At 44.8% G+C, this 26,876-nt stretch overlaps 1 protein-coding gene across 1 annotated transcript in view; it reads right to left on the reverse strand.

Moving 5' to 3' along the window:
- Positions 1-1,751: 1,751 nt before the first annotated feature.
- NINJ1 (ninjurin 1) overlaps positions 1,752-26,876 on the reverse strand; it is a 100,207-nt gene continuing 75,082 nt past the window's right edge. The window contains exons 2-4 of the mRNA XM_082266528.1: positions 19,623-19,848; positions 5,823-5,989; positions 1,752-2,636 (exon numbers count right to left, since the gene is read on the reverse strand). Of these exons, the coding sequence (XP_082122654.1) occupies positions 5,841-5,989; positions 19,623-19,848 (375 nt within the window). The 3' untranslated portion in view covers positions 1,752-2,636; positions 5,823-5,840. The remainder of the gene's footprint in view (positions 2,637-5,822; positions 5,990-19,622; positions 19,849-26,876) is intronic.

Below are 26,876 nucleotides of genomic sequence, written 5' to 3' on the forward strand. Positions count from 1 at the left end.
TTACCCATTAGAAATACAGTAGGATAATTGTCCCCTTATGGCAGTGTTTGTCAGACTGAAGTTCCACCACTCCAATACACTGCTGTTTATTGAACAAAACCATATCTGCATGGTTACAATACAATACCGGATTACAGCAGCAGGTGGAGCAAGTGATTAAAATCTTCCAGCTAAAACGGGGAAGCACAATTAGAAAGGATGATATGGTGGCTGCGGTGCAACATTACCTAACACTGGCTAGTATTAGGAGCGGTTGGCAAAATTTTAGCACCTGTGCACAGTAAAACCCGGAATTCCCAGAGCAATTTTAACTAAAGTATATGTAAAGGAAAACATTTTAGGGGGATAGATAGGGTTAGATTCCCTTTCAAGTTTTTATTTATGCTGACTATGTCCCATGGAGGAGATTTCCCTTCACTTCCCCTCTCACAGATAAAACAGAAAGTGGTAAGAAATCTCCCTGCCGACATTGGAAGATCTTCTCACGCCTCCTGTACTTAGTGACAACTAACATTTTAGATTTCCCACAATTTTCTGTCCCAGGGAAGATGGCCACCAGGACAATAAAAGAAGATAAATTGCCAGCAGGAACATAGTATGGATTGGGGAAGGGTCAAATTTTATTAAAGCAGATCTTCACCCATTAATCAAAAGTGCCTCCTGTGCACCCCTCCTCCACTCCGCTATTTGTATAGCAGCTTTTCGTAACCCCTATTTTTGGAAAAAGGGTTTGGTCCTGCCTCCAATACACATCGTTCACCTAGGCGAATGATGTATACTTTGCCTCCTGGGATATGTACATCACATATCCCAGGAGGCCTTACTGGTTTATTCACAGAGGGGGGTGGGCCTGGTGGTGCATTATTGGAAGGCTCGCCCACTGAACCTGGAAGGCCTCTAGATAACGTCAGGGACAACACGATGGGGGGGGGGGGGGCCTAGTGGCATATCATTGGGAGGCTCGGCAACTGAACCTGGAAGGCCTCTAGATAACGTCAGAAACAACACGATGGGGGGGGGGGGGGGGGGCGCCTAGTGGTGCATCATTGGAAGGCTCGCCCACTGAACCTGGAAGGCCTCTAGATAACGTCAGAGACAACACGATGGGGGGGGGGCTAGTGGCGCATCATTGGGAGGCTCGCCCACTGAACCTGGAAGGCCTCTGGATAACGTCAGGAACAACACGATGGGGGGGGCGCCTAGTGGTGCATCATTGGGAGGCTCACCCACTGAACCTGGAAGGCCTCTAGATAACGTCAGGAACAACACGATGCGGGGGGGGGGCCTAGTGGTGCATCATTGGAAGGCTCGCCCACTGAACCTGGAAGGCCTCTAGATAACGTCAGAGACAACACGATGGGGGGGGGGCCTAGTGGCGCATCATTGGAAGGCTCGCCCACTGAACCTGGAAGGCCTCTAGATAACGTCAGAGACAACACGATGGGGGGGGGGGCCTAGTGGCGCATCATTGGAAGGCTCGCCCACTGAACCTGGAAGGCCTCTAGATAACGTCAGAGACAACACGATGGGGGGGGCCTAGTGGCGCATCATTGGGAGGCCCATCTGCTTAACCTGGAAGAGTCTGGGGACCTCTGGATGAAGTAAAAAACAAAATGGTGGTACAGGTCTGACCGGTGCCAGGGCATGAGAGGATCCCAGCGGGACAACGCTTAATCCGCTGGATGGGTAAGTATCCAAAATGTGCAGATCCCACCTCCCAGTAAGCGCAGGTAAAAAAAATAAACGGGAGGGGTTGGGTGGAGATCCATTCTAATAACTCTCTATACAACCGTTAGATCTCAGCTCGCTTTCCACCCAACAGGCAGTCCTCGAAAACATCAACACACTTTTCAAAATGTTGGCTTATTACACTTTATGGTGGACATCCCCTCCCATTACAGGTATATAGCCCTTAGTCTAGTTTATTATTTGAAGTACTTTACTGTGACATAATTCCACAGTAACATTGAATAAAATACGATTTCCATACTGGATCAGTATGTCAACATATGAAATGATTGGGACCTTTAGATCATACGCTACCGAAATTAGAAAAATGGTTTTTGCTAAACCAAAAGCAGTTAAACGTTGGTAGATGATACATTTATATCATGCTTTACAAATAGTAAGAATATCAGAAAACATAATATGATGATATATTGCAGATTTCATTGTTCTCCCATCAGGACCATAGAATGGGATACATACAGGGTTCATGCAGCATTTAAAAGAGTGATCATGCTCCAAGTCTGAGGTTTAAAATGCCCAGTGATTGTGGAAGACGTTTGCTTATAAATTGACCAAAATGATTGCTACATAAGTAATGTTCCATTTGGTTCCATGGACAGAACTGAAATATCCAGCATTAGGTTCTTCTGCGTGATGGAGCGTCAAGGTACTGGTTGACAACCTTACAAAAAAGTGGATCTATCTAAACTGAACTTACTCCAGCTGTGTGTTACCAGGAATTTAGATCCCTCTTCTGTCTGCATGCCAGATCCAAAAGAACCTGAAAAATCCAGGAGGGCAGTATATTTGGCTAAATGGTCCATATATTATTCCAAGCAAATTTAAGTGTGGCCTCACTCTGAGGACAGTGCGTACTTTGGGATAATCCTGTGGCTTTAGTTTCCAAACTGAAAAGAAAAAGAAAACAAGATGTAACCAGTCTAGACAAATCCTTGCTTATCCGAAAAACAACAAAATAAGGTTCCTCAAAGGGTATATCTCCTCCAAATGGACATTAGGGGTCCATATGGACAGTGCTGACTAAGTGCCGGTTCACACTACCTCGGCACGACTTCAGGGGCGAACTGTGAAGTTGCGTGCACCGCGACTTGCACGGACTTCATATAATGAATGTCAATGCAAGTCGCTCCGATGTCGCCCCGAAGTAGTACAGGAACTACTTTGACTTGAGTCGCTCCTATTAGAACGGTTCCCGTAGCACTGCATGGACCGCGACTTATCAGGCTGACCAGTCGCCTGACAAGTCGCGGTAGTGTGAATGGGCACTAAGACTAAACTTTGGTCATAGAAAAACCGTGTTGAATGGCACAAAGGAACCAACTATAGTACCAAACTGTGTTGGTGGCACTTGATGAGGACTGAAAATGGTGCTTGGACTCTCTAAGTAGGGAAGCCTTTTTTATCTGGAAAATAACCAGCTTTTAGATCTGTTTTTTAACCACTTCCAGTCCGGGCCCATTCTGACATCCCTCTTCTACATGTTCTACATGTTAAAAACATTTTTTTTTTGCTAGAAAACTACTTAGAACCCCCAAATATTAAACATTATTTAAAAAAATGAAAGGAACACTTTGAAAACACATTAGATCTCAATGGAGGAAAATCTCATGTTGGAAATCTATACTGATATGGACTGGGTAATGTGTTAGGAACGAAAGGATGAAACATCGTTTGATGGAAATGAAAATGATCAACCTACAGAGGGCTGAATTCAAAGACCAAAAAATCAAAGTGAAAAAATGATGCAGCAGGTTGGTCCATTTTACTGAAATTTCATTGCAGCAACTCAAAACGGTACTCAGCAGTTTGTATGGCCCCAATGTGCTTGTGCCTGACAACATCGGGGCATGCTCCTAGCCCAGGGCTTGGCAAATTTGCTTTGCATCTAGAAGCCAGCTAAAAAAGTTAGGTGCCAGGTTTTTTTGGTATGACTCCATGACGAGCCCACTTAGAGGAACTGTCAGATTTAACTTCTGCAGTCATATATTGTTTTTGTGAATCATATGCTGTTCACACTGCAAGGTCCTTCTTTCTAAGCTATAGCTAAAGTGTATATAAACCCTGCAATAATATGCTTTACCAAGAGGCATGTATGTTCATTTTTAAATAAAACATTTGAAAAAGAAAGGTGTATACAAACCATAACAATAAACTTCTCTTATTCGGCTCCATTTTGCTCTGTTTGATTTAAATTAAAAAAAAAATACATGATCCTGCCAGAAATCTCTCTCTGCCTATGCTGACTGTTAAAAGTTACATTCGTTTTAGCTACCTCTGAGGACTACATACGCGTGGCCCCTTTATATCACAGAGAATAGGAGAAGGACAGTATTCCTGTGCCCTATCTTGTTTCTGTTGACCAGATACAGAAGGGTGAGAATTGTCATCCTAAGATGGGAAGGGTGTTATTGGCAGAATCACTGCCAAAAAAAAAAGTAAAACTAAAGCAGCTACCATTGGTAAGTGACAATATATTACATTTTCGTGGTAATTTGTAGATACACGTTACACATATTTATAAAGTTTAGTATCTGATAAAATTCATTGTACTATTAGGCCCCATGCACACTGGACATAATGCTGCTGTTAGGAAAATGGGGGGGGGGTTCTTTTTTCTGCCTCTAAATGCCTCTGCATATTAGCCTAGGTGTCCATGCACATATAGGTATTTAAAGGCAGAAAAAAAAAAAAAAAAAAACACTGCCAGCGTGCCAAGGAGCAGCAGAATTTTGGCAGAAAAAATGTCTGACGCGCCTAAATACACGAAAAGGCATCTTAAACTCGTTTTAACGCTAGAAATGTTTAGTGCTTGAGCATTATTTCATTTTAATGGGAGTAAATTATACCTAAAAGCGTTTACACGCATTTACAAGTGTTTAGCATTTTTTTCTGCCCTAACACCATTGCCAGGAGGAAAGGCGTCCAGGAGAGATGGGCAAATGTCCTGTGCAAGAGGCCTTATGCCAAAAAGCTTTATCCTTCAGGCCTGATTCACATATAGGCGAATTAGATGCATTTTGAACCGCATCCGACTTGCATGACATGTGAAATTACATTGATCTCAATTGAAGCTGTTCACATATATGGGGTTGAAAAAGAATCCTGTGCGTTTTCTGAGCACTGCGATGCGGTTCAGGTGTGAATTCCAGGCTCATTCACTTCTATAGGAATGCTTCTGAATCGTACATCATCTGTTTTGAACACAAATTGAGAAAAAAATATGCATGGGCCCCCCTCCCAATATGAATTTTGAGGGAAACCCCACGCAAGAAAAAAAAAAAAAAAGTAACGTGGGGGTCTCCTCCAAAATCCATACCAGAGCCATATCTGAGCATGCAACCTGGCAGGCCAGGAAGGGGTGGATGGGGACGAATGAGCGCCCGGCAGACCCCCACAACCACCGGCCAGGGTTGTGCAAAAGAGGCCCTTGTCCTCATCAACATGGGCCTCCCCCATGTTGGGGGCATGTGGGCCCAGTATGGTTTGGGGGGCCATGTTGATGAGGACAAGGGCCTCTTTGACACAACCCTGGCCGGTGGTTGTGGGGGTCTGCAGGCATGGGGTTCCCCTCAAAGTCCTTTCCAGACCTAGGGGTCTGTATGGATTTGGGGGGACCCCACACCAGTTTCATTTTTTTAAATGTTGGCGTGAGGTTCCGCCTCAAAATCCATAGCAGAACCAAAGGGCTTGGTATGGATTGGGGTCGGAGGGAGGCCCAAGCTGTTTTTTTTCTCAAATGATTTTGCCGGCAATTCATTTGTTTACATTTAGCTGTCAGCGGGGAACTGATGAGTCATCGGTTGTTAATGACGCGGCCCAGCTATTGTTAAGGACGCTGGTGGCCGCCCGCTCCTAAACTTTGCATCTGAGCCATATCTAAATTGCAGCTGAACCGCTGAACAGCTACTTTGGAAATTCGCAGTGAAAACAGACCTGAAATTCGCACCGCACATGTGTGAACCCGGCCTTTAAGATATTTCCAAGGAGTCATAACAGAGAAAAGCCAACCTCTATCCTCCCCAGAACACTTTTATCATCTTGTATCCTATGACTCGACATTATATGTCATTTACCTCTCATCACGTTGGACTCTATACTTTTGAAGGAGCTGCTGTGTTCTGTACACCGAACGCTGTGACTAATATGTTAACGATAACAATAATGAAGACAAGTCCAGTAGCAGCGTTTTCCAGCTTATCCAACAAGGCGTGTCTGGCAGGGTTATTGAGATCGTATTTTACTGCAAAGATAAAATAAGCACACAGTCATGAATAACATATCTTCAAGGGGTTTTATTTACATACTCAAAGATCATGGCATCCCTATAGGAATCAAATTAATCACAACATACAAATTAGTCTCACGACCTTTTAGGTTAGGTATATATCTTACCAACATCGGAAAAGAGGGGATTTTATCTGTGCACCAATAACCTCCCAAGAAAAAAAACAAAAATTGTGTAACCAGTATGAAATATTCCATAAAATGTTCCATGCTGTCTGGAGCATTGCCATTTATGCTGTGGCTCATCTCTAGAGGTGGACGGATTGTTTTTGGTTGTGGACTAATGTGATTGCAGTGTGTTATCTTATTTCAAGTGGAGAACCTGTTCTTCCATGGTTGGCGGTTTTATCAAGCCGATGTAAGGTTTTGGGCTTCCTTGCTGAGAGGCTCCAATTGGCCATTTGCAACACTTCCAGTATTACTTCAATTCTTGGATACTACTCTTAAGTAATTATATATTCATATTTGGATTCTATTTGGGCTGCTCTCTGGATGTGATGCCATATGCACATTAAATTATATTGTTTGTCTCCTGAAGAAGCCATAAGCACTTGCGAAACGTGTCGAGATCTACTAAAGGCTCCCTGCATAGACTAGATTTGTTTATATGATGATCATGTAATGATTTAAGCCTGGTACACACGACGATTATTGGATGATTGATCGTTTGCTTTTTTTTTTTGCATGCTAGTCTCTATATCAAAAACAAATAGGTTACTAAAGTATGAAATATTCTAGTACGACAGAATAAAAATTGGGAAGTGATGTAAATCGTGAAATTTGGGGGAGAAGAAGCTGCGGAGATCGGTCTAGCTGCAGAAAGGAGCGGGGAATCAGTAAGTATATATATTTTTTTTCATATTTTTTTATATCTCCTGGACCAAAATGAGCAATTAACACATGCAGTGCAGGCGCAGTCCCACTGCAAAGGATAGTTTTTTAGTTGCCCGGTTGGCCTTTAAAAGATGCCCTTTGCCCTTGCCCATGCAGAAAAAACTGACAGTGTAGAATAAAAGCAATCTTCTGCGCTCAAGTGTAGTGTCTAATTAACCAGGTAATTTCCTACTGTCCCAATTTTAGGCTATAGCATGCCACCACGCTTTGCTGCCCTCCAAGGACTGAGGATGCTCCTTTATGCATAGCACTGAAAAACAACAAAAAGAGGCGGACCAGGCATTTTTGGAAACATTTTGTTTACAAGTTTAAACTAGTATTTTTTGCTAGAAAATGATTTAGAGCCCCAAAACATTATATATTTTTTTATTGCAGCGACCATAGAAAATAAAATGGCGATCGTTGCAATATTTTATGCCACACTGTTATTTGTGCAGTTTTTTGGGGAAAAAATACACTTTAATGAATTAAAAAAATTAATAAAAAAATACAATAGTTACCCCAATTTTTTTCTATAATGTGAACGATTATGTTACTCTGATACCGAACATGTCATGCTTTAAAATTGCGTACGCTCGTGGAATAGCAAAAAACGACGGAACCTAAAAATCTCCACAGGCAACATTAACGGTTTTTTACAGGATACCTGTTTAGAGTTACAGAGGAGGTCATATGCTAGAATTATTACCTCGCGTGTTGTTTGAACACTATTTACATATGCGGGCGTAACTTATGTATGCGTTCGCTTCTGCGCGTGAGAACGGGGGAGGCGCTTTACTTTTTTTTTTTTACACTGTCCTTTTATTTTTTTTATCACTTTTATTCCTATTACAAGGAATGTAAACACCCCTTGTAATAGAAATAAGCATGACAGGCCCTCTTTATTTAGAGATCTGCAGTCAAAAAGACCCCAGATCTCTCATTTACCTGTAAAGGGTAATGTCGTATGTTTTGACGTATTGACTTTAAAAAAAAAATCATTTGTTTAGGCTCCGGTCCTCCAAGTCACTCCGGTCCTCCAAGGGCATAGAGAAGAGTGGGGGCCATCTTGCTCTCACTCAACTTCCTGCCCAGGGAACGGCCGCATCGGATCACTTCCGGGTTTACTGATGGCTCTGGTAAGCTCGGAAATTAGGTCCGCCCCCGGGACCACTTTTATCCGATGCTGAATGGCCCACAGTAAAAAATGATATTGGGGTTATGGCAGCTAGCTGCTGCAACAACACCGCTATTTAACATCAAAGTAATGACATAAGGTAAAAAGTAGAAAGATGGACTTTAATTGCATAGCAAAGTTAACACCAGTAATTTGTTTAAAAAATATACATTTTTTTATGCTTAGTAAAAAATGTAACATTAGTGGCAGTAAAATCCTCTCCAGTATATATAAAACCTTAAAGCCCACAGTTCAATCCGATGCTGGAAAACAAACCCCCCAAGCACCCTAAACAGTGCACCCCTAACCCGCAGGAGGGAAATAGTAAGTAATTATGGGTAACCAACATCGGTGAGGTAAATTTGAAGTTTGACACTGGATTCTACATGTTTCACGCTCTAACGCTTCTTCAGGAATATGTCAAATGGGCCAATCAGTATCTTCTATGGAGGTAGTCGGCAAGTGGTAATACACCTTTTATACCAAACCTCTTATACTCACAAACAAATAAGTTTAGTAAGCCCATCAATTAATTTAAAGACATAGATGCCAGATCCACAGCATTCATTCAGTCATCAGCATGGGAAGATACCATCCAGGTCCAATATGGCTGACTAGTTTCAAGGGGTAACCCCTCTTCATCAGAGCCAAAAAATGTGGTATCTGATTTTGGCTCTGACGAAGAGGGGTTACTCCTTGAAACATGTCAGCCATATTGGACCTGAATGGTATCTTCCCATGCTGAGCAATGAATAATGAATGAATGAATGCTGTTGGTCTAGCATCTATGTCTAGATTACATTGATAGGCTTACCAAACTGACAGTGTCTCTGGGATACTAACCTGCTGAAAGAGCAGGTAAGCTGCTTCCATGCAACAGTGCCGAGAGCTAGCAACAAATCACTAGGCCTGAGTACATGACCAGGGGAGTGACAATACTGCTCCCCCAGGTTGCTGGCACAGGGGATCTAAGCACCAACGCAGGGCAAAAAGCTGCAGTGGGTGAGCAGGAAAAGGTAAATACACAGAGGACGATGAAAGCCATTGCCAGAGACACAGACACCTTGCCCTGTATGAGCAAGATGGCCGAGTTCCTTTGAGTTTTCCTTTCTGACGTGATCTGGAAAATCTACATCTGTATCAGCTGCCAACATCACTAAATCTTTCTGCCAGGTCTGAGTGAGGCGGACTGAGGGTTATTCAGGGTTATGGTTACTTCTAGTAAAATACAGAAAAATAACATCACTCTGCTGGGCGGTAAACGTGTCTCCTCTGAGCCATTCATGTGTGACACTCTAGATTTACAAACCTTGTACACGGTGTCACAGCTAGAAACAGCTGCCATCCAAGCTTCGAGCCTCTCCTTTCACTTCATTAATAATAAAACTTCTCATATTACCATCGGGAACTTATTTTAACTAAGCAAGTACACTTCACACGCCACCTAGACATACAATAGCAGATTCCCAGTCCATTTCTGAAGCTGGAATATAAATACTGCATATTTTAAGTAGAACTAAATAACAAACTTTTTTTTCATTTTGGATAGAGTAAGCGAGGGTCAGCACCCCTGTAAGATTTATTTTTTCCATCGGTGTCCAATTGAGGAAATTTCCCTTCACTTCCTGTCCCATAACTAAAACAGGAATTGCCCTGGGAGCTGGATGAAATCTTCACGTTTTACCTTGAAATAGGATGTAAGTAAGGTTTTGTGACCCCAAAGTGTATTTGCACATGCCAGTCAAGTTCCTCCACCCAAACTCACTCAATCATGTCTTTATGGACCTTACTTTGTGCACTGCTGTGCAGTCATGTTGGAACAGGAAGGGACCGTCCCCAAACTGTTCCCATAAAGTTGGGAGCATGAAATTGTCCAAAATGTCTTGGTGTGCTGACACATTAAAGGTTCCCTCCATTGGAACTAAGGGGCCAAGCCCAACCCCTGAAAAACAACCCCACACCATAACCCCCCCCCCCCCTCCACCAAATGATTTGGATCAGTGCACAAAGCAAGGTCCCTTAAGACATGTATGAGCGAGTTTGGTGTGAAGGAACTTCACTGGCCTGCACAGAGTCCTGACCTCAACCCAATAGAACACCTTTGGGATGAACTAGAGTGGAGACTGCAAGCCAGGCCTTCTCTTCCAACATCAGTGCCTGACCTCACAAATGCGCTTCTGGAAGAATGGGCAAACATTCCCATAGACACACTTCTTAACCACTTAAGCCCCGGAGGATTTTCCTGCTCAAAGACCAGGGCCTATTTTGAGATTCAGCACTGCATGACTTTAACAGACAATTGCGCGGTTGTGCGACGCTGTACCCAAATGAAATTGACGTCCTTTTATTTCCCACAAACAGAGCTTTCTTTTGGTGGTATTTAATTACCTGTGCCATTTTTATTTTTTGCGCTATAAACAAAAAAAGAGCGCAAATTTTGAAAAAATAATATTTTTTAATTTTTTTTTATATGAAATTCCCCCCAAAAAATTGAAAAAAATCAAACCTTTTTAACATTTTAGGCCAATTTGTTTTCTGCTACATATTTTTGGTAAAAAAAAAAATCGCAATAAGCGTATTTTGATTGGTTTGCGCAAAAGTTATTGCGTTTACTAAGGGAAAGATTTCTGTCATTTTTATTGTTTTTTTTTAAACTAGTAATGGCGGCGATCTGCGATTTTTTTTGCGGGACTGCAACATTGCGGCGGACAGATCGGACCCCTGACTAACATTTTTGACACTTTTGGGGGTACCAGTGACATTACTACAGTAATCAGTGCTATACATATGCACTGTTACTGTAAAAATTACACTGGCAGGGAAGGGCTTAACTTTATTAGTGATCAAGGGGTTAAGTGTGTCCCTAGGGGCGTGATTCTAACTGTAAAGGGGAGTGGCTTGTCATGTAACAACAGAGACATACGATCCTACATAGCAGGATCGTGTAGTCTCTGCAGTTACACCAGGGAGAATGACAGGCGGCTTTGTTTACATCAGCCGTCTGCCTTTCTCCCTCTCCAGCAGGAGATCGCGAGTGACCGGCGGACATCGGAGCCGCCGGTCACTCGCGTGGGTATGAGTGGGAATGAGCGGGGGCGGGAGCGCGGCTCCAGCGGTACGCGCTCGCCCCCTAGAGGCTCCTGGGCGAGCGACGTAGCCCTACGTCGGTTTGCCCAGGAGAGCCAGACTGCCGCAGTAAATAGTCGTGCGGCAGTCGGCAAGGGGTTAACATTATGGACAGCCTTCCCAGAAGAGTTGAAACTGTTATAGCTGCGAAGGGTGGGCAAACTCAATATTTAACCCTACAGACTAAGACTGGGATGCATTAAAGTGATTGTAAAGTCTTGTTTTATTTTCTATTAAAATATAAAACATATTATACTTACCTCCTCTGTGCAGTCCTCTTCTCGGGTCCCAGCTTGCTATGGGCCACAGCTCCCTGTATCCATTCAGACACGGAGCTGCGGTTTGAGGTCAGCCCCCCTTATGATTGGCTAACTGGGTTTGAATGATAGCAGCTGGAGCCAATGGCACTGCTCCTGTGTCTCAGCCAATCAGGAGAGAGAGTCCCAGGCGGCTGAGGCACTCGTGGACATCGCTGGATAGAGAGGGGGCTCAGATAAGTATTAGAGGGGCTGCTGCACACAGAAGGCTTTTTTATCTTAATGCATGAATAACCTTCTGACTGTACGATTCCTTAGATTATGTGCATGTAAAGGCAGGTGTCCCAATACTTTTGGTAAGTCAGTGTATGTGAGCTGACCAATGCCTAGTTCTCTCTCTCTCTCCCTCTCCCTCTCCCTCTCTCTATCTCTCGTGGCTGTGGCAGAAGGCTGACTGCTGACAGTACACTAAAAATGTACAAGCATTTTTTCCAGGAACCCATTAGAACCCAATAACCATGTTATTCTGGAACCGCCCGGAGTTTAAGCATAACTCCAAATTTGTTGAGAAAGAAACATTCCCCTCTGGGTGATCTCTGTACATTACAAGGATTATAACAAACCTTTGTTGCAGATTCCTACCTTTTGTTATTCTGAAGAAATCAGTTCATCTGTGCTGTGTGGGTCTAATGGGAGTGGTTTCATAATTATCAATCAACTGTGCAGCTGCAGAGCATTAGTGAGGAAATCTGCTGGGCCTGCATCCCTTTAGACGTGTTCCTATTGGGCGTATCTCACCAAAAATCACATTTTTGTTGCAGGGGATGCCAGAAATCTGACTTGTATCTTAGTGCAGACTTCTGGGAAAATTGGTAAGCCAATCACACAAGCAGGAAATTATGTTTCTGGGGGTGTGGTCAGTACACATTCTGTGTACAGAACAGCTCCAGGTAGCCATATTGCATTGCATTTTCAGAAAATTACAACAGCCGCAAATTGAAAAGGAAAGGTCATTTGTGAGAACAATAAATTACAATACGACTTGTGCCGTAATTGTATACGCTATATTATTTTTTCTTTCTTTGCTATTTTTTTCCTACGAAAGTGGAGATAGTTTTATGCTACGGACTTGCTGTGTAAATCCCTCCTGCATTTAAACTGTGTTTGTTTGCTGCCTTACTGAATAAAAGTGCAGGGCAAACCTGCAAGGACTATTCCTGGGTGTCCACGTCTTGTACATGGTTTACCACTGCCAATCCCCGTGGAGCCTGCCCCCCCCCCCCCCCATACAATATATAGGGGCAAATTCCCTGAAACCGGAGTGTGAAAAAACTGGTGCAGCTATGTATAAAAACCAATCAGCTTCCAGGTTTTATTGTCAAAGTTTAATTGAACAAGCTGAAGTCAGAAGATGATTGGCTACCATGCACAACTGCACCAGATTCTGAGTGCTCCAGTTTTAGTAAATCTCCCCCATAATGTGTTTGTGTATATAAAGAGGAAGAAAAAGGGAAGGCCAGATAAAAACTAGGCGAACTGCTGGGTTACGATCTGTTCTTCTTCTCTAACAGTTCTCCTCCTTGGAATCTTTATTTACAATGATAAAGCAGTTTACACTTGAACTTCAAACTTAACAGTACACTGCAAATGTTTAAACACATGACAGCTCTGTCAGTAGAAAACCAACATAACAGTTGGGTTTTCCACCATCCCGGCAGTTTATTTCTCAGCTGTCATATAGACCACTGGCTTTAAACAAACAGGACTCAAAGTACGCACACACATAGATATATAGATTATTTAAATTGGTATCTTCCCAAAGCCTCATGAGCATCAATCTACAAACAAGAGTTCAGTAGGCTTGTAAAGACAGCTATTCAAACAAAGAGGCACCCAATGGTTTGCTAGTAGAACAAGTGAAATCAATTAAACTGTAGAGGCAGCCAGTCTGCTGAAAAGGAAGTAACTCTGCCATAGTAACAAAGCCACAGTTGCTTCCTCCCTTCTGTCTGCATATTTTGCTTTGTCTTTTGGTTGTGGGAAAGTTCACGGGGCTCTGTAAACTTTCACTGAGCATCAGGGACATACAGCAGTAACTAACACCAACTACTGCATTTGCTCGACAAATGCCAGGTGTCCGGGCACCATAGCGACTAGAAATTGTGTTCTGGCGCCTGGGCTTTTGTTAGCCCATTCCCTGTTGCAGGGATGCACAATTAGTATCGCCCGACGCCAGGACATGCAGTTCTAAAAAAATCTCATTTGCATATTTTACAAAAATGCAAGAATACTTTTGCACAAAAAGACGCAAATTTGCGCGAACGCATATGCGCGAAAATGTGTGCATTTCAATAAGACAAATTTACGGCAGAAAAAGGAGATGCTGAAGCATGAGTATTGTGTGTAAGAGGCCTTAGCCATGCTGTGGGCAAGCAGCCGGACTCACGTCAGGTGGAAGCATTGCTTTCACATATGCGGGTAAAGTGCCCCTTCCCCGTATGTATCCCGCCCAGGCTTTGCTTGCCCATCTGCAGGCCCAGGACTAGTGTTCTGCCGAAAACTCCAACCTGCCAAAATCTCCAACCACGTCACTGGAATATTTGAATATTTGAAGATTTGGGTCTGTCACCAAACACCGGCAACCTATACACTCCGGTACACGCTATAATGAGTGCACATTGTTAGTCCGCCTGCTAGTTGTCGCCGCCTTGGAGGTGGCCATTTTGTTGGTTACTAGCGGTTGGACTAAAAATGTCCACTCATTATAGCGTGTACAGGAGTATATTCGCTGCTGCCTGTTCTGTGAAAACACCAAGTGGTCCAAATCTCCAATTATTCCTGCTGTACAGTCACCGGAAGTGACGTGGTTGGAGTTCTCGGCAAGTTGGAGTTTTTGGCAAAAAACTGGCATAGCGGGTACCGCAGGGTCTGATCTCCTTCCCATCTTATTCCTGACCCGGACACGACATGTAGGACATCACTTCCAGGTCCCCGATGACAGCTTCCCCAGGCAGTATGGCCAGGAAAGAATGTAATGCAGTGGGATCTGCATCGCATTACATTCAGTGGAGCACAGGGGAGATATATGCAGGGACCTGTCACCAAAAAATCCTCACATAGGTGACTTTTTGTCCTCATGTGATAAAAAAAAAATAAAAAATTGTAAAATTAAAAGGTACACCCATGCACATAAAATAACCCCCACACACAAAAAAGAAAATTTGAGGCCATCCCACCCCCACATATACACACACGCAAATGTAAACCCATGCATTAGTGTGCCTACGCATGAAAACGTTAATTGAGATACATATGTTACATATTGCTGCTCACAAACTGGCTCCTCACTTTTTTAGCTGGTTCCTAGATTCAAAGCAAATGTGTCAAGCCCTGTTTGCAGGCATGCTAGTCTTACACCTAGGAAGTCCCAAGAAGCTTGGAAACATGAACAGAGGCCATCTTTGACCTGCCTCTATCCTGCCACAGGATAAAACAAACCAACTGAGCGGAGGTGGAGGACGGGAGCCGAGGCAGAGAGCGGCGGCGGCGGAGGTCAGAACCCGCCTTCCTTAGTGCCTGGAAGAAGAGGAGGAGGACCGTCCGTGCCCAGTGAGGAGGAGGAGACATCCGTCCCAGTGTGTGTGTGTGTGTGTGTGTGTGTGTGTGTGTCAGCAGCTGTGAGTAGAGCAGCAGCTGCAAACAGGGGGAAAGCTGTGTGACTGTACTCTGTAAGAAATCAATAGCTGTTTGTCTGTACTGCGACTGACTGCTGTGTGACTGTCTCTGCAACTGAGTACCTGGTAAGTATCCTTGCGACTGGTAAGTATCCTTGCGACTGGTGAGTATCTTTGCGACTGGTGAGTGTCCTTGCGACTGGTGAGTATCCTTGCGACTGGTGAGTATCCTTGCGACTGGTGAGTATCTTGCGACTGGTGAGTATCTTGCGACTGGTGAGGATCCTTGCGACTGGTGAGTATCTAGTGACTGGTGAGGGTATTAGCGACTGGTGGGTACCCCAGGTTTTGTACCAGGGAAGTTAGAGGTAGTGTAGGTAAGGAAGAGCAGGTCGTTAATATTATCCCCATAGAGTAGTGGGTAATAATGTCCGACAGGATTGGGGATGCCACTCAGTGCACTTCTTGCGGCATGTATGCGTTCCTTGATGAAACAATCGAGGACGAATACTGCTGTGCAAGATGTGAGCGACTTGTTGCTCTGGAAGCCCACATCGTGGATCTAGAGAACACAGTGACAAGACTGCGTGGCATCTACAACCTGAAAAGGAGCTTGGACATTACCCAGCAGGCGCTGGCAGGGGTCAGCATAGAGGAGGAAGGAATAGAGGAGACGCAAGCAGCAGAGGTACGCAGCTGGGTGACTGTTAGGAATGTTAGGGGGAGGAGAGTCAGGGAGGCCAGTCCTGAGTTGGTACACCCTAACATGTTTGCTGAGTTGCAGGTTGAGGGGGATATCAACTCAGGGGTGGCAGAGCTGGAGCATGCGCCCTCCCCCAGCTGCCAGGGGAGGGACGGCTCCAGGAAGAAGGGGGGCCGTAACGCAGGAAAGGTTAGACAGGTTGTGGTAGTTGGGGACTCAATTATCAAGAGGACAGAGAGGGAAATCTGTAAAAAAGATCTCGTGAACCGAACAGTTTGTTGTTTACCGGGCGCCCGAGTTCGGCACATCGCAGATCTGGCAGACAGATTGTTGGGCGGGGCTGGGGATGACCCAGCGGTCATGGTGCATGTGGGCACTAATGACAAAGTTAAAGGTAGGTGGAGGATCCTTAAGAACGATTTCAGGGACTTAGGTAATAGATTGAGGAAAAGGACCTCCAAGGTGGTTTTCTCTGAAATACTGCCTGTACCTCGAGCCACACAGGAGAGGCAGAAGGAGCTTAGGGAAGTTAACAAGTGGCTGAGGAATTGGTGTAGGAAGGAGGGGTTTGGGTTCCTGGAGAACTGGGCTGACTTCTCAGTCGGCTACCGGCTCTTTAGTAAGGATGGGCTGCACCTTAATGGGGACGGTACAGCTCTTTTGGGGAGAAAGATGGCCACCGAGTTGGAGGGGCTTTTAAACTAGGAGACGGGGGGGAGGGCTCAGAAGTAGAATCAGTCAGGAGGGAGCAGAGGACTGAAGGCAGTTGTAGGGTCAACAGCGACAGTAGGTCAACAACATCAATTGGCGGGTCTGTGCGGGAGAACAGCAGACCAAACAGAAATAAACAAAACCGCCAATCACGTTTAACTTCCGTAAAACTAAGAGGGGTATATGCTAATGCCAGGAGCCTAGCTAATAAGATGGATGAGTTGGAAATGTTAGTACATGAGGAAGACATAGACCTTGTGGGAATAGCGGAGACTTGGTTCGACCCCTCACATGACTGGCTGGCCAATATCCAAGGGTATTCGGTGTACCGGAAGGACAGGGTTGGTAAAAGAGGGGGAGGGGTATGTCTCTATGTCAAGAACAATATAAAGGTGCTAGAAAGGAGTGACATTACGGATGGGATGAGCATGGATTTAGAATCTGTGTGGGTTGAACTCGATAGGGAAGAAGATAAGGGAAAAGTAGTTGTGGGGGTTTGCTATAGGCCACCTAACCAAGGGGAGGAGGTAGAGCTGGAATTTTTAGCACTAATAGGTAAAGCGGCAAAACTAGGATCAGTCATCATATTGGGGGACTTCAATTATCCCGACATTGACTGGGAAGAGGGGACTGCACACTCGCATAAGGCCCGGCTATTCACGGAAACCTTACAGGATAACTACATGTCGCAGTTGGTGGATTCCCCTACTAGAGAGAATGCTATCCTGGATCTATTGATCACTAATGACCCAGACATAATCTCGGAGGTAGGAGTCCAGGACAACCTGGGCTCTAGCGATCACAGGATGATCACATTTAGTATAAATAACAATATAAAAAGGCAAGTGGGGAACATAAGAACCCTAAACTTCAGAAGGGCAGACTTTCCAAAATTGTACTCATTGATGGAAAGGGTAAACTGGGACCAAACCCTGGGATCACTGACCACAGAGGAAAAATGGGAATGCTTTAGAACAATATTAAGCAAAGGCATCTTGCAGTGCATTCCTATGGGGAATAAATTTAGAAGAGACAAAGCCAAACCTGGCTGGCTAAACCGTAGCGTTAAAAAACTTATTAGGGGAAAAAAATTGGCCTTCAAGAAATATAAATCAGAGGGCACAGTATCGGCCTTCCAGCAATACAAGGAGGAAAATAAGAAGTGTAAACACGAAATCAAGATGGCTAAAATCAACTTTGAGAGACAAATAGCGGAGGATAGTAAAAAAAACCCAAAGAAATTCTTTAAATATATCAACAGCAAAAAAACTAGGGCAGAGCATATTGCACACATAATTAACGATGATGGGAGGATGGTTACAGAGGACACTGAAAAAGCAACCGTGCTGAATTCTTTTTTCTCGTCAGTCTTTACGCAGGAAAAGGAAGGGTACACTGACCATGACTGTATGGTTAGTAGTAATACACAGGACTTGCCACTATGGCTAACAGAGGGGGAAATCAGGGAAAGACTGGATAAACTTAACACAAACAAAGCACCAGGCCCGGATGGCGTACATCCGAGAGTGCTCAAGGAACTCAGTATGGTTATATCTAGACCACTGTTCCTGATCTTTGCTGACAGTATTAGGACAGGAGATGTACCAGGGGATTGGAGGAAGGCTAACGTGATTCCGATATTCAAAAAGGGCCAGAGACATATCCCGGGAAATTATAGGCCTGTCAGTCTGACATCAATAATATGTAAACTTTTGGAGGGGATGATAAGGGACTATATCGTAGAGTATGCTAAAGACAACAACATCATCAGTAGTAACCAGCACGGGTTTACAAATGGGCGTTCTTGTCAAACCAATCTCTTAGCATTCTACGAGGAAGTGAGCTGTGAGCTAGATAGGGGGAGACCAGTGGATGTGGTGTACTTGGATTTCGCTAAGGCGTTTGATACAGTTCCCCACAAGCGCTTAATTTATAAAATAAGGTCTGCAGGTATCGACAGCAGGGTTTGCTCTTGGATACGGAATTGGCTAAAAGGCCGTGTCCAAAGGGTAGTAATAAACAGCGCATACTCAGACTGGTCTGAGGTAGTAAGCGGGGTGCCCCAGGGCTCAGTCCTGGGACCAACCTTGTTCAATTTATTCATAAACAGCATTGAGGAAGGGATCAGTAGTTCGTTATCAGTTTTTGCAGATGACACAAAATTGGCCAGGGCAATAACTGCACAGCATGAAGCAGATATCCTACAGAATGACCTGGACAAAATTACGGAGTGGGCAACGACATGGCAAATGAGGTTTAATGTGGAGAAGTGTAAGGTTTTGCACTTGGGGACCAAAAACATAAAAACACAATACACGTTAGGAGGGGAACCCTTGGGGGAATCAAAAATGGAGAAAGATTTGGGAGTCTTAGTTGATGATAGATTAGGCAACAGCATGCAATGCCAAGCGGCAGCTTCCAAAGCCAACAGAATATTAGCATGCATAAAGAAAGGGATGTATTCCAGAGATAAGACTATAATCCTTCCACTTTATAAAACTCTGGTCCGACCGCATCTGGAGTATTCTGTCCAGTTCTGGTCGCCAGTCCTCAGGAGGGATGTGTTGGAGCTGGAGAAAGTCCAGAGAAGGGCAACTAAATTGATTAGGGGGTTGGAGGACCTTACCTATGAAGAGCGGCTGCAATCGCTCGATTTATTTTCCCTGGAGAAAAGACGTCTGAGAGGGGACATGATAGCAATTTATAAATATCTTAATGGGGATCTCAGCTTAGAAGAAAAGCTGTTCATTCGAAGGAATTGCATGAGGACTCGAGGACATACAATGCGATTAGAGGAGAAGCGTTTTAACCTCAGGCAACGTGGGGGGTTCTTTACTGTTAGGGCTACAAGATTGTGGAATTGTCTACCACAAGAGGTGGTTTCTGCGGGTAGTATGGTGACTTTCAAAAGACTCTTAGACTTACATCTCAAGGATCAGGAGATTGAGGGCTATGTTAGATGATTACAGTCACACACACCTACACAGGTTGAACTGGATGGACTATTGTCTTTATTCAACCGCGCGTACTATGTAACTATGTAATTACAAAGATAAAAAAATACAAACCAATGAATATGAGCAGGATTCCCACCACAACCTGGAAGATGAAAGATATGGAGATCAGGACAATGAGGGGTACATAGTATGCAAAAGAGGGTCCTTCTTCAATGACAGCTTTCAGTTGCGATGCATTGGCCATCAGCAGAGCAATATCCAGCATGCTTTCTGCAGCACTCTTCTTATTGGCATAATGGTTCATATTCAGGTTTCGTCGGCCTCGTTCAGGTATGCCCTGGAACACAGAGATAGGAGACTTGGCATGAGAGAGGCACATTTCATTCACATACAGTTCATTGGATTTGCAGAACTGTGTATGTCTGTAGGAATAAACCTTGTTTAGTATTGTAATTCAAATTGTAATCCAAATACTCTCTAGGTTCCCCAACACAACAATGATTTATTACTAATGAAAAGAAGGCTAGATCCAAAATAGACGTTAAAAAGGGATGGAGGACGTCATTTACAGTGAAAACTTTAAAGTTAAAAAAAAAATCAAATCAATATGTATTCAGAAGCCAGTAAGTCCAAAAATCGTATGTCATCTTTTGACAGGTGATGGGAGTTGGAGAGAGCCTTCTACTAGACCAATTATTTTAACAACAATCTTGCTGTAAGATTATAAGTGCATTTACCTATTTTAGGCCCATTATTGTAAAAGCCTCACTTGTGCAGACATCCAAAGACCTGAGACTGCTGCTGGGTGCCACCATTTTGGATGTGAAAGCAGCAACCCCAGCAGACTCACAGCTGTTACTCAATTGATCCTCTATAGCAGAGGCCTCCAAGCTACGGACATTCAGTTGTTCAGGAGCTACAATTCCCATCATGCCTACTCACGTCTGTAAATGTCAGAGTTTTACAATGCCTCATGGAACGTGTAGTTCCGCAACAGCTGGAGGGCCGTAGTTTGAAGATCCCTGCTCTATAGTATTCCCCTTCACTCCTCCCTCAGGAGCTACATACAAGGTTATGTAAGGTGGTGTAGGGAGGGTCAAAAGAGCTGGGCCAGCATACACAGCACTTCAGCTGGCCATGCACTAGCCAAAATATCGGGCAAACTCATTTGCGAAAAACGAAAAATCGGCCGTGAGAGCAGACGATCGTGCCATCATGTAATGACCGAATTTTGAAGGATAAATCGTTCAATGGACATAAATGAATCCGTTTTTCATTCAGTTTGTCACATATGCCTAGTGCAAACAGGTCGGCCGAGAAACACATTAACCTTTCAATTTATCGTTCGTTTACCGTTCGGTCGGCGGATTTTCAAAACTGTTCCTTCGATTTTTCGGCTCTGAAAAGTTAAAAACAATTTTCTATTTGTGCCATTGACTGGATAAAAAAATGAACGATCGGACCAAATGACAGATTTTTGAACAATCTTTCGGCTAGTGTATGGCCAGCATTAGACGCTCAGAGGTAAAGGAAAAGGCCTATGACGTGCAAGGGGGAGGGGGCTGTACTAGGGATTTGGATTGGACTCTTGGAGATTTTGTGCTTGGTTTTTAATACAATGACAATAAAGTATTATTATTAGTATTATTATTAAATTATTATTATTATTGGTAGTAGTATTAAAGAATAAGTTCAACATGCTTAGGGTGTCATGTCTAACGTGCTCACAGTCTACCTGCACCCCCCTACGCCACATGACAGTAGGAGAGGAATCCCCTCCCCGCACCCGCTGTCACTTTCTAAAACCAGCGTGACTGGGAGGGGCTCCACCCACACAGCCACGTTATTCATTGACACAGATCTTTGAGAGAATGAAGTACAAGTCCGGTCTGCCACTGCAGCAGACAGCTTGTAGTCCTCAATGAACTGTGAGGGTGCTAATGAGCACCCTTCATAGTTTATTGACACTCTCTACAGCTTTGTATCAGTCTGCCCTTTGGAGGTATGGGTGGAGAAGCTGGAGGCAGTGTCTACTGGAGCCTTACATTGCACTTGCGATTTACTGATCACGGGTGTAATCCTCTGCATGCTCATCAGAAAACATAATAAAAGCACATTTTTTTTGTCTGGAAAAATAGATGCATTTATTTTTTTAAAGATAAACTTAGCCTTTAAGTAGTCAAATTTCCTATCAAATTCCCAGGCACACTGCAAGTCAAAAAAAAAATGGTGGAAAGGAAAATACTGCAAATAAGCATTTACATTTTAAATGCTTACTTGCAGCATTTTTCCTTTCCACCATTTTTTTGGGACTTGCAATGTGTCTCAGTTTGATTTTTCTGTGTTTGTACTTGCATTTTTTGAGTTAAAGAGGTTGTAAACCCAAATTTTTTTTTTTTTTTCATGCATCGCATACTAGCTCATTATGAAATACCTACCTTAGAAAGAGCCCCCGCCGTGCCGCCCCCTTACCTCTATGACGGGTGACCCGTCTTCCGGGATCGCGGCATCCGGCCATCTGATTGGCCGGAGCCGCGGTGACGTCACTCCCGCGCACGCGCACGGGAGCCGACGGTCACGGCACGGGGCTCTGAAGGAACGGCACCAGCGGCCATTCCTTCAGAGCGCATGCGCCAGTGATGTCACTGGCTGCATGTAAGGTAAATATCTCCTAACAGTACATGTTTAGGAGATATTTACAGTACCTATAGGTAAGCCTTATCATAGGCTTACCTATAGGTAAAAGTTGCAGAGGAGGCTTTACTTCCTCTTTAGGACAGAGACTCTTTAAACCAACTGAGATGTTTTTCTGTCTCTTGGACTCTACTGATTAGAGCCCAAGTTCCCAAGTTTGCACATCTGCTATGGTCAGAATGAGGGGTTCCAATTTTCCCTGCTGTATTTGTTATATACGTTATATTATATTTTATTCATAGTAAGAAGTATATTATATACTATACATTATAGAAACACACAAAGATGGATGAAAACACATCTGATTCCCAGGTGACCAGGAGTAGAGTCAGGAAATATGGCGAGGAGATCCCAGTGTTGGATACCTAAGACATATAAGCAGGGCTTTTTTCTCAGAGAATAGGTGCAGGAACTCCCCTCCCCCTTCTGAGTCACTTCCTGTCTATGCCCCCTACCCACCTCCGAGCACCATCCCTTAGTTCCACCCCTATCCACCTCCCAGTATCTCCCCTCTTAGAGAATACAGAAACCAGTATCATTTTGTGGTGATAAGTAATTTGTATGGAATTCGTTAATAACAACAACAAAAAAAGCAGTCAAGTAGATCTCAGCCAGCAGCAATAGACCATTCTAAGCAAAAATACATTCCCTCAGCAACAATGGACCAAAACAACCATAAATCCCAGCAACCAGCCCAGTATCATTATACTCTCCAGCAGCTAAAAATAGGCCCCCTCCCTCAACAGTAGATCACTTCCAGCAACATTTGACCACCCCAGTAGCATAAGCTCAGCCAGCAACAATAGATTCCCCTTTAGCAACAATAGACCTCCCTAGCAGCAATAGACAGCCACAGAAAAATATATGCCCCCAGCAACAATATATCCCCCAGCAGCCAGCTACATTGGACCCCTCCTAATAGTAGATCTCTTCCAGCAACAACTGACCCCCCCCCAGCAACATAAAATCACTCCCACTCCAGCAATAATAGACCTCCACAGTAATAATAGACCACTATGCAGATCTTCTTCAGGAACTAATAGATTGCCCAGCAGCCAGCATCCAAGGACCATTCAGCACACCTCAGCACCCCTTGCCATTACATACATTCAGTGCTGGAACTGCGTTCCCCTGCATTCCAGCTGAATAAAAGCCCTGCATATAAGATTTTACCTACTTTTGGGTGGATCAGGCCCTTGAATACTGTATATCCAAGGTGGAAATAAAGATTTGGCTCATTAAAATTATCTCAGTAATTGTCCTAGGGTTCTTTCACATGGGCTTTACGCCCAGCGGACTCCGTTTTGCTCAGCGGGGATCGATCCGCGGATCCCCGCTAAGCAGGCGAATGACAGTTCGGTCTCCACTTACTTTGCAGAGACAAAGCTGTCAGATCCCCGCTCTCCTCTATGGAAGATTGGATGAAAACTGGCCACCTGTCCATTTTCATCCGATCCTATCCTTTAGACAGATGAAAAATAGGGTTTCCATCCTTCTGGATTTCACGGACAGGATCGGATGGGATAGCAGCGGGTGTCAGCGGAGATGTCACCGCTGACATCCGCTGCTCCATAGAGGTGCATGGAGTATCCGATCAGGTCGACAGGCAGACCTGATCGGAAAGCTTGTGTGAAAGGGGCCTTAGGGTAAGGGGACAAAAGCTGCACATGAAAGAAAAGGAGAACCATGGTACATGATACATTTTTGTACCACCAGATGAGTTCATGGATTTATAAAACTCAACTAAAATATATCAAACCATATTTTAATATCAAGCCATTTTAATACATTAAGGGATCCATTTCATCCAAGATATGTACATTTTTCTATTTGGATATAAATCAGGACAGTGTGACTCTTGGGTGAAAACATAGATAAGTAGACCTGTTAAGTATCATTTGATTTCTTCTGCACAAGTGCATTAAGCTTTGTTTTTCATTAAAGTGGTTGTAAAGGCAGAAAAGTTTTTTTTTATCTTAATGCATTCTATGCATTAGAATTAAAAGCCTTATATGTGCGGCAGCCCCCCTAATACTTACCTGAGCCCCATCTCTATCCAGCGATGTCCACAAGTCCCTTGACCATCAAGGACTCTCCCCCCTGATTGGCTGAGACACAGCAGCGGCACCATTGGCTCCAGTTACTGTCAAAGTCAGTTAGCCAATCAGGAGAGAGAGGGGGTGGGGCCGGGCCGCAGCTCCGTGTCTGAATGGACACATGGAGCTGCAGCTTGGCTAGGGCGCCCCCATTGTTGTGGGCAGTGTTCCCTTTAAGGTGCGCGCGTGCGCGGTCGCGCAGTGGAAATTACGTCCCGCGCAAGCACCTAGTTAGACGGCGCAGCCGCAGACGGAGCGGCCAGGGAGCAGAGCGTGCACCCCGAGAGCACGCCCATCGTGTGACAATAGCGAATGAAAATTCGCTATTGTCATACGGATCCTCCTCCTGGCCAATCAGGGAGCGGGTCCTCCCGCTTCCTGATTGGCCGAAAGGCCAACTTCATGCCATTGGCCGAGGAGGAGGCGCCGGGACTCGGGAGGATGGAGACGCGGGAAGCTGGAAGCCGGGGACTGAAGACAGAGTGCCGTGACCGTCCGTGAGGTAAGTGCACGGGGTCGCGGGGGGGCATTGCTGTGGCACTCTGCAGTTTATTGGGGGCATTGCTGTGGCACTCTGCATTTTATTGGGGGCATTGCTGTGGCACTCTGCATTTTATTGGGGGCATTGCTGTGGCACTCTGCATTTTATTGGGGGCATTGCTGTGGCACTCTGCATTTTATTGGGGGCATTGCTGTGGCACTCTGCATTTTATTGGGGGCATTGCTGTGGCACTCTGCATTTTATTGGGGGCATTGCTGTGGCACTCTGCATTTTATTGGGGGCATTGCTGTGGCACTCTGCATTTTATTGGGGGCATTGCTGTGGCACTCTGCATTTTATTGGGGGCATTGCTGTGGCACTCTGCATTTTATTGGGGGCATTGCTGTGGCACTCTGCATTTTATTGGGGGCATTGCTGTGGCACTCTGCATTTTATTGGGGGCAATGCTGTGGCACTCTGCATTTTATTGGGGGCAATGCTGTGGCACTCTGCATTTTATTGGGGGCAATGCTGTGGCACTCTGCATTTTATTGGGGGCAATGCTGTGGCACTCTGCAGTTTATTGGGGGCAATGCTGTGGCACTCTGCAGTTTATTGGGGGCAATGCTGTGGCACTCTGCAGTTTATTGGGGGCAATGCTGTGGCACTCTGCAGTTTATTGGGGGCAATGCTGTGGCACTCTGCAGTTTATTGGGGGCATTGCTGTGGCACTCTGCAATTTATTGGGGGCATTGCTGTGGCACTCTGCAATTTATTGGGGGCAATGCTGTGGCACTCTGCAATTTATTGGGGGCAATGCTGTGGCACTCTGCAATTTATTGGGGGCATTGCTGTGGCACTCTGCATTTTATTGGGGGCATTGCTGTGGCACTCTGCATTTTATTGGGGGCAATGCTGTGGCACTCTGCAGTTTATTGGGGGCAATGCTGTGGCACTCTGCAGTTTATTGGGGGCAATGCTGTGGCACTCTGCAGTTTATTGGGGGCAATGCTGTGGCACTCTGCAGTTTATTGGGGGCAATGCTGTGGCACTCTGCAGTTTATTGGGGGCAATGCTGTGGCACTCTGCAGTTTATTGGGGGCAATGCTGTGGCACTCTGCAGTTTATTGGGGGCAATGCTGTGGCACTCTGCAGTTTATTGGGGGCAATGCTGTGGCACTCTGCAGTTTATTGGGGGCAATGCTGTGGCACTCTGCAGTTTATTGGGGGCATTGCTGTGGCACTCTGCAGTTTATTGGGGGCAATGCTGTGGCACTCTGCAATGTATTGGGGGCATTGCTGTGGCACTCTGCAATGTATTGGGGGCATTGCTGTGGCACTCTGCAATGTATTGGGGGCATTGCTGTGGCACTCTGCAATGTATTGGGGGCATTGCTGTGGCACTCTGCAGTTTATTGGGGGCATTGCTGTGGCACTCTGCAATGTATTGGGGGCATTGCTGTGGCACTCTGCAATGTATTGGGGGCATTGCTGTGGCACTCTGCAATGTATTGGGGGCATTGCTGTGACACTCTGCAATGTATTGGGGGCATTGCTGTGACACTCTGCAATTTATTGGGGGCATTGCTGTGGCACTCTGCAGTTTATTGGGGGCATTGCTGTGGCACTCTGCAGTTTATTGGGGGCATTGCTGTGGCACTCTGCAGTTGATTGGGGCAAGCTGGTCACTCTGCATTGACGTCCCCCCCCCCCCCCCCCCATTGCTCAATCTAAAGGTTTGCGCTCAGAAATTTTTTTATTTGCTCAGCTCAGTAAAAAATTAGAGGGAACATTGGTTGTGGGGGCACTAGACAGGAGGGAGGGGCCAGGAGCAGCAAAGAGAAGAGGAGGATCCGGGCTGCTCTGTGCAAAACCACTTTACAGAGGAGGTAAGTATAGCATGTTTGTTTTTTAAAAAAATGAAAAAACACAAGACTTTACAATCACTTTATTTAAAAAATGTGTCAAGAGAACTTTAGCAGTGTTCTAATAAACGGCAGTAATTCTGACCTACTGTATTTCAAATACGAAATTCCAAAATTTTTAACAGAGCTGCAGCTCTGAGGCTGCCTGCCAAATAGTTTACCATGGTCA

This window comes from Pelophylax lessonae (assembly GCF_965119305.1).
Source record: "Pelophylax lessonae genome assembly, chromosome: 8".
NCBI classification, from domain to species: domain Eukaryota; kingdom Metazoa; phylum Chordata; class Amphibia; order Anura; family Ranidae; genus Pelophylax; species Pelophylax lessonae.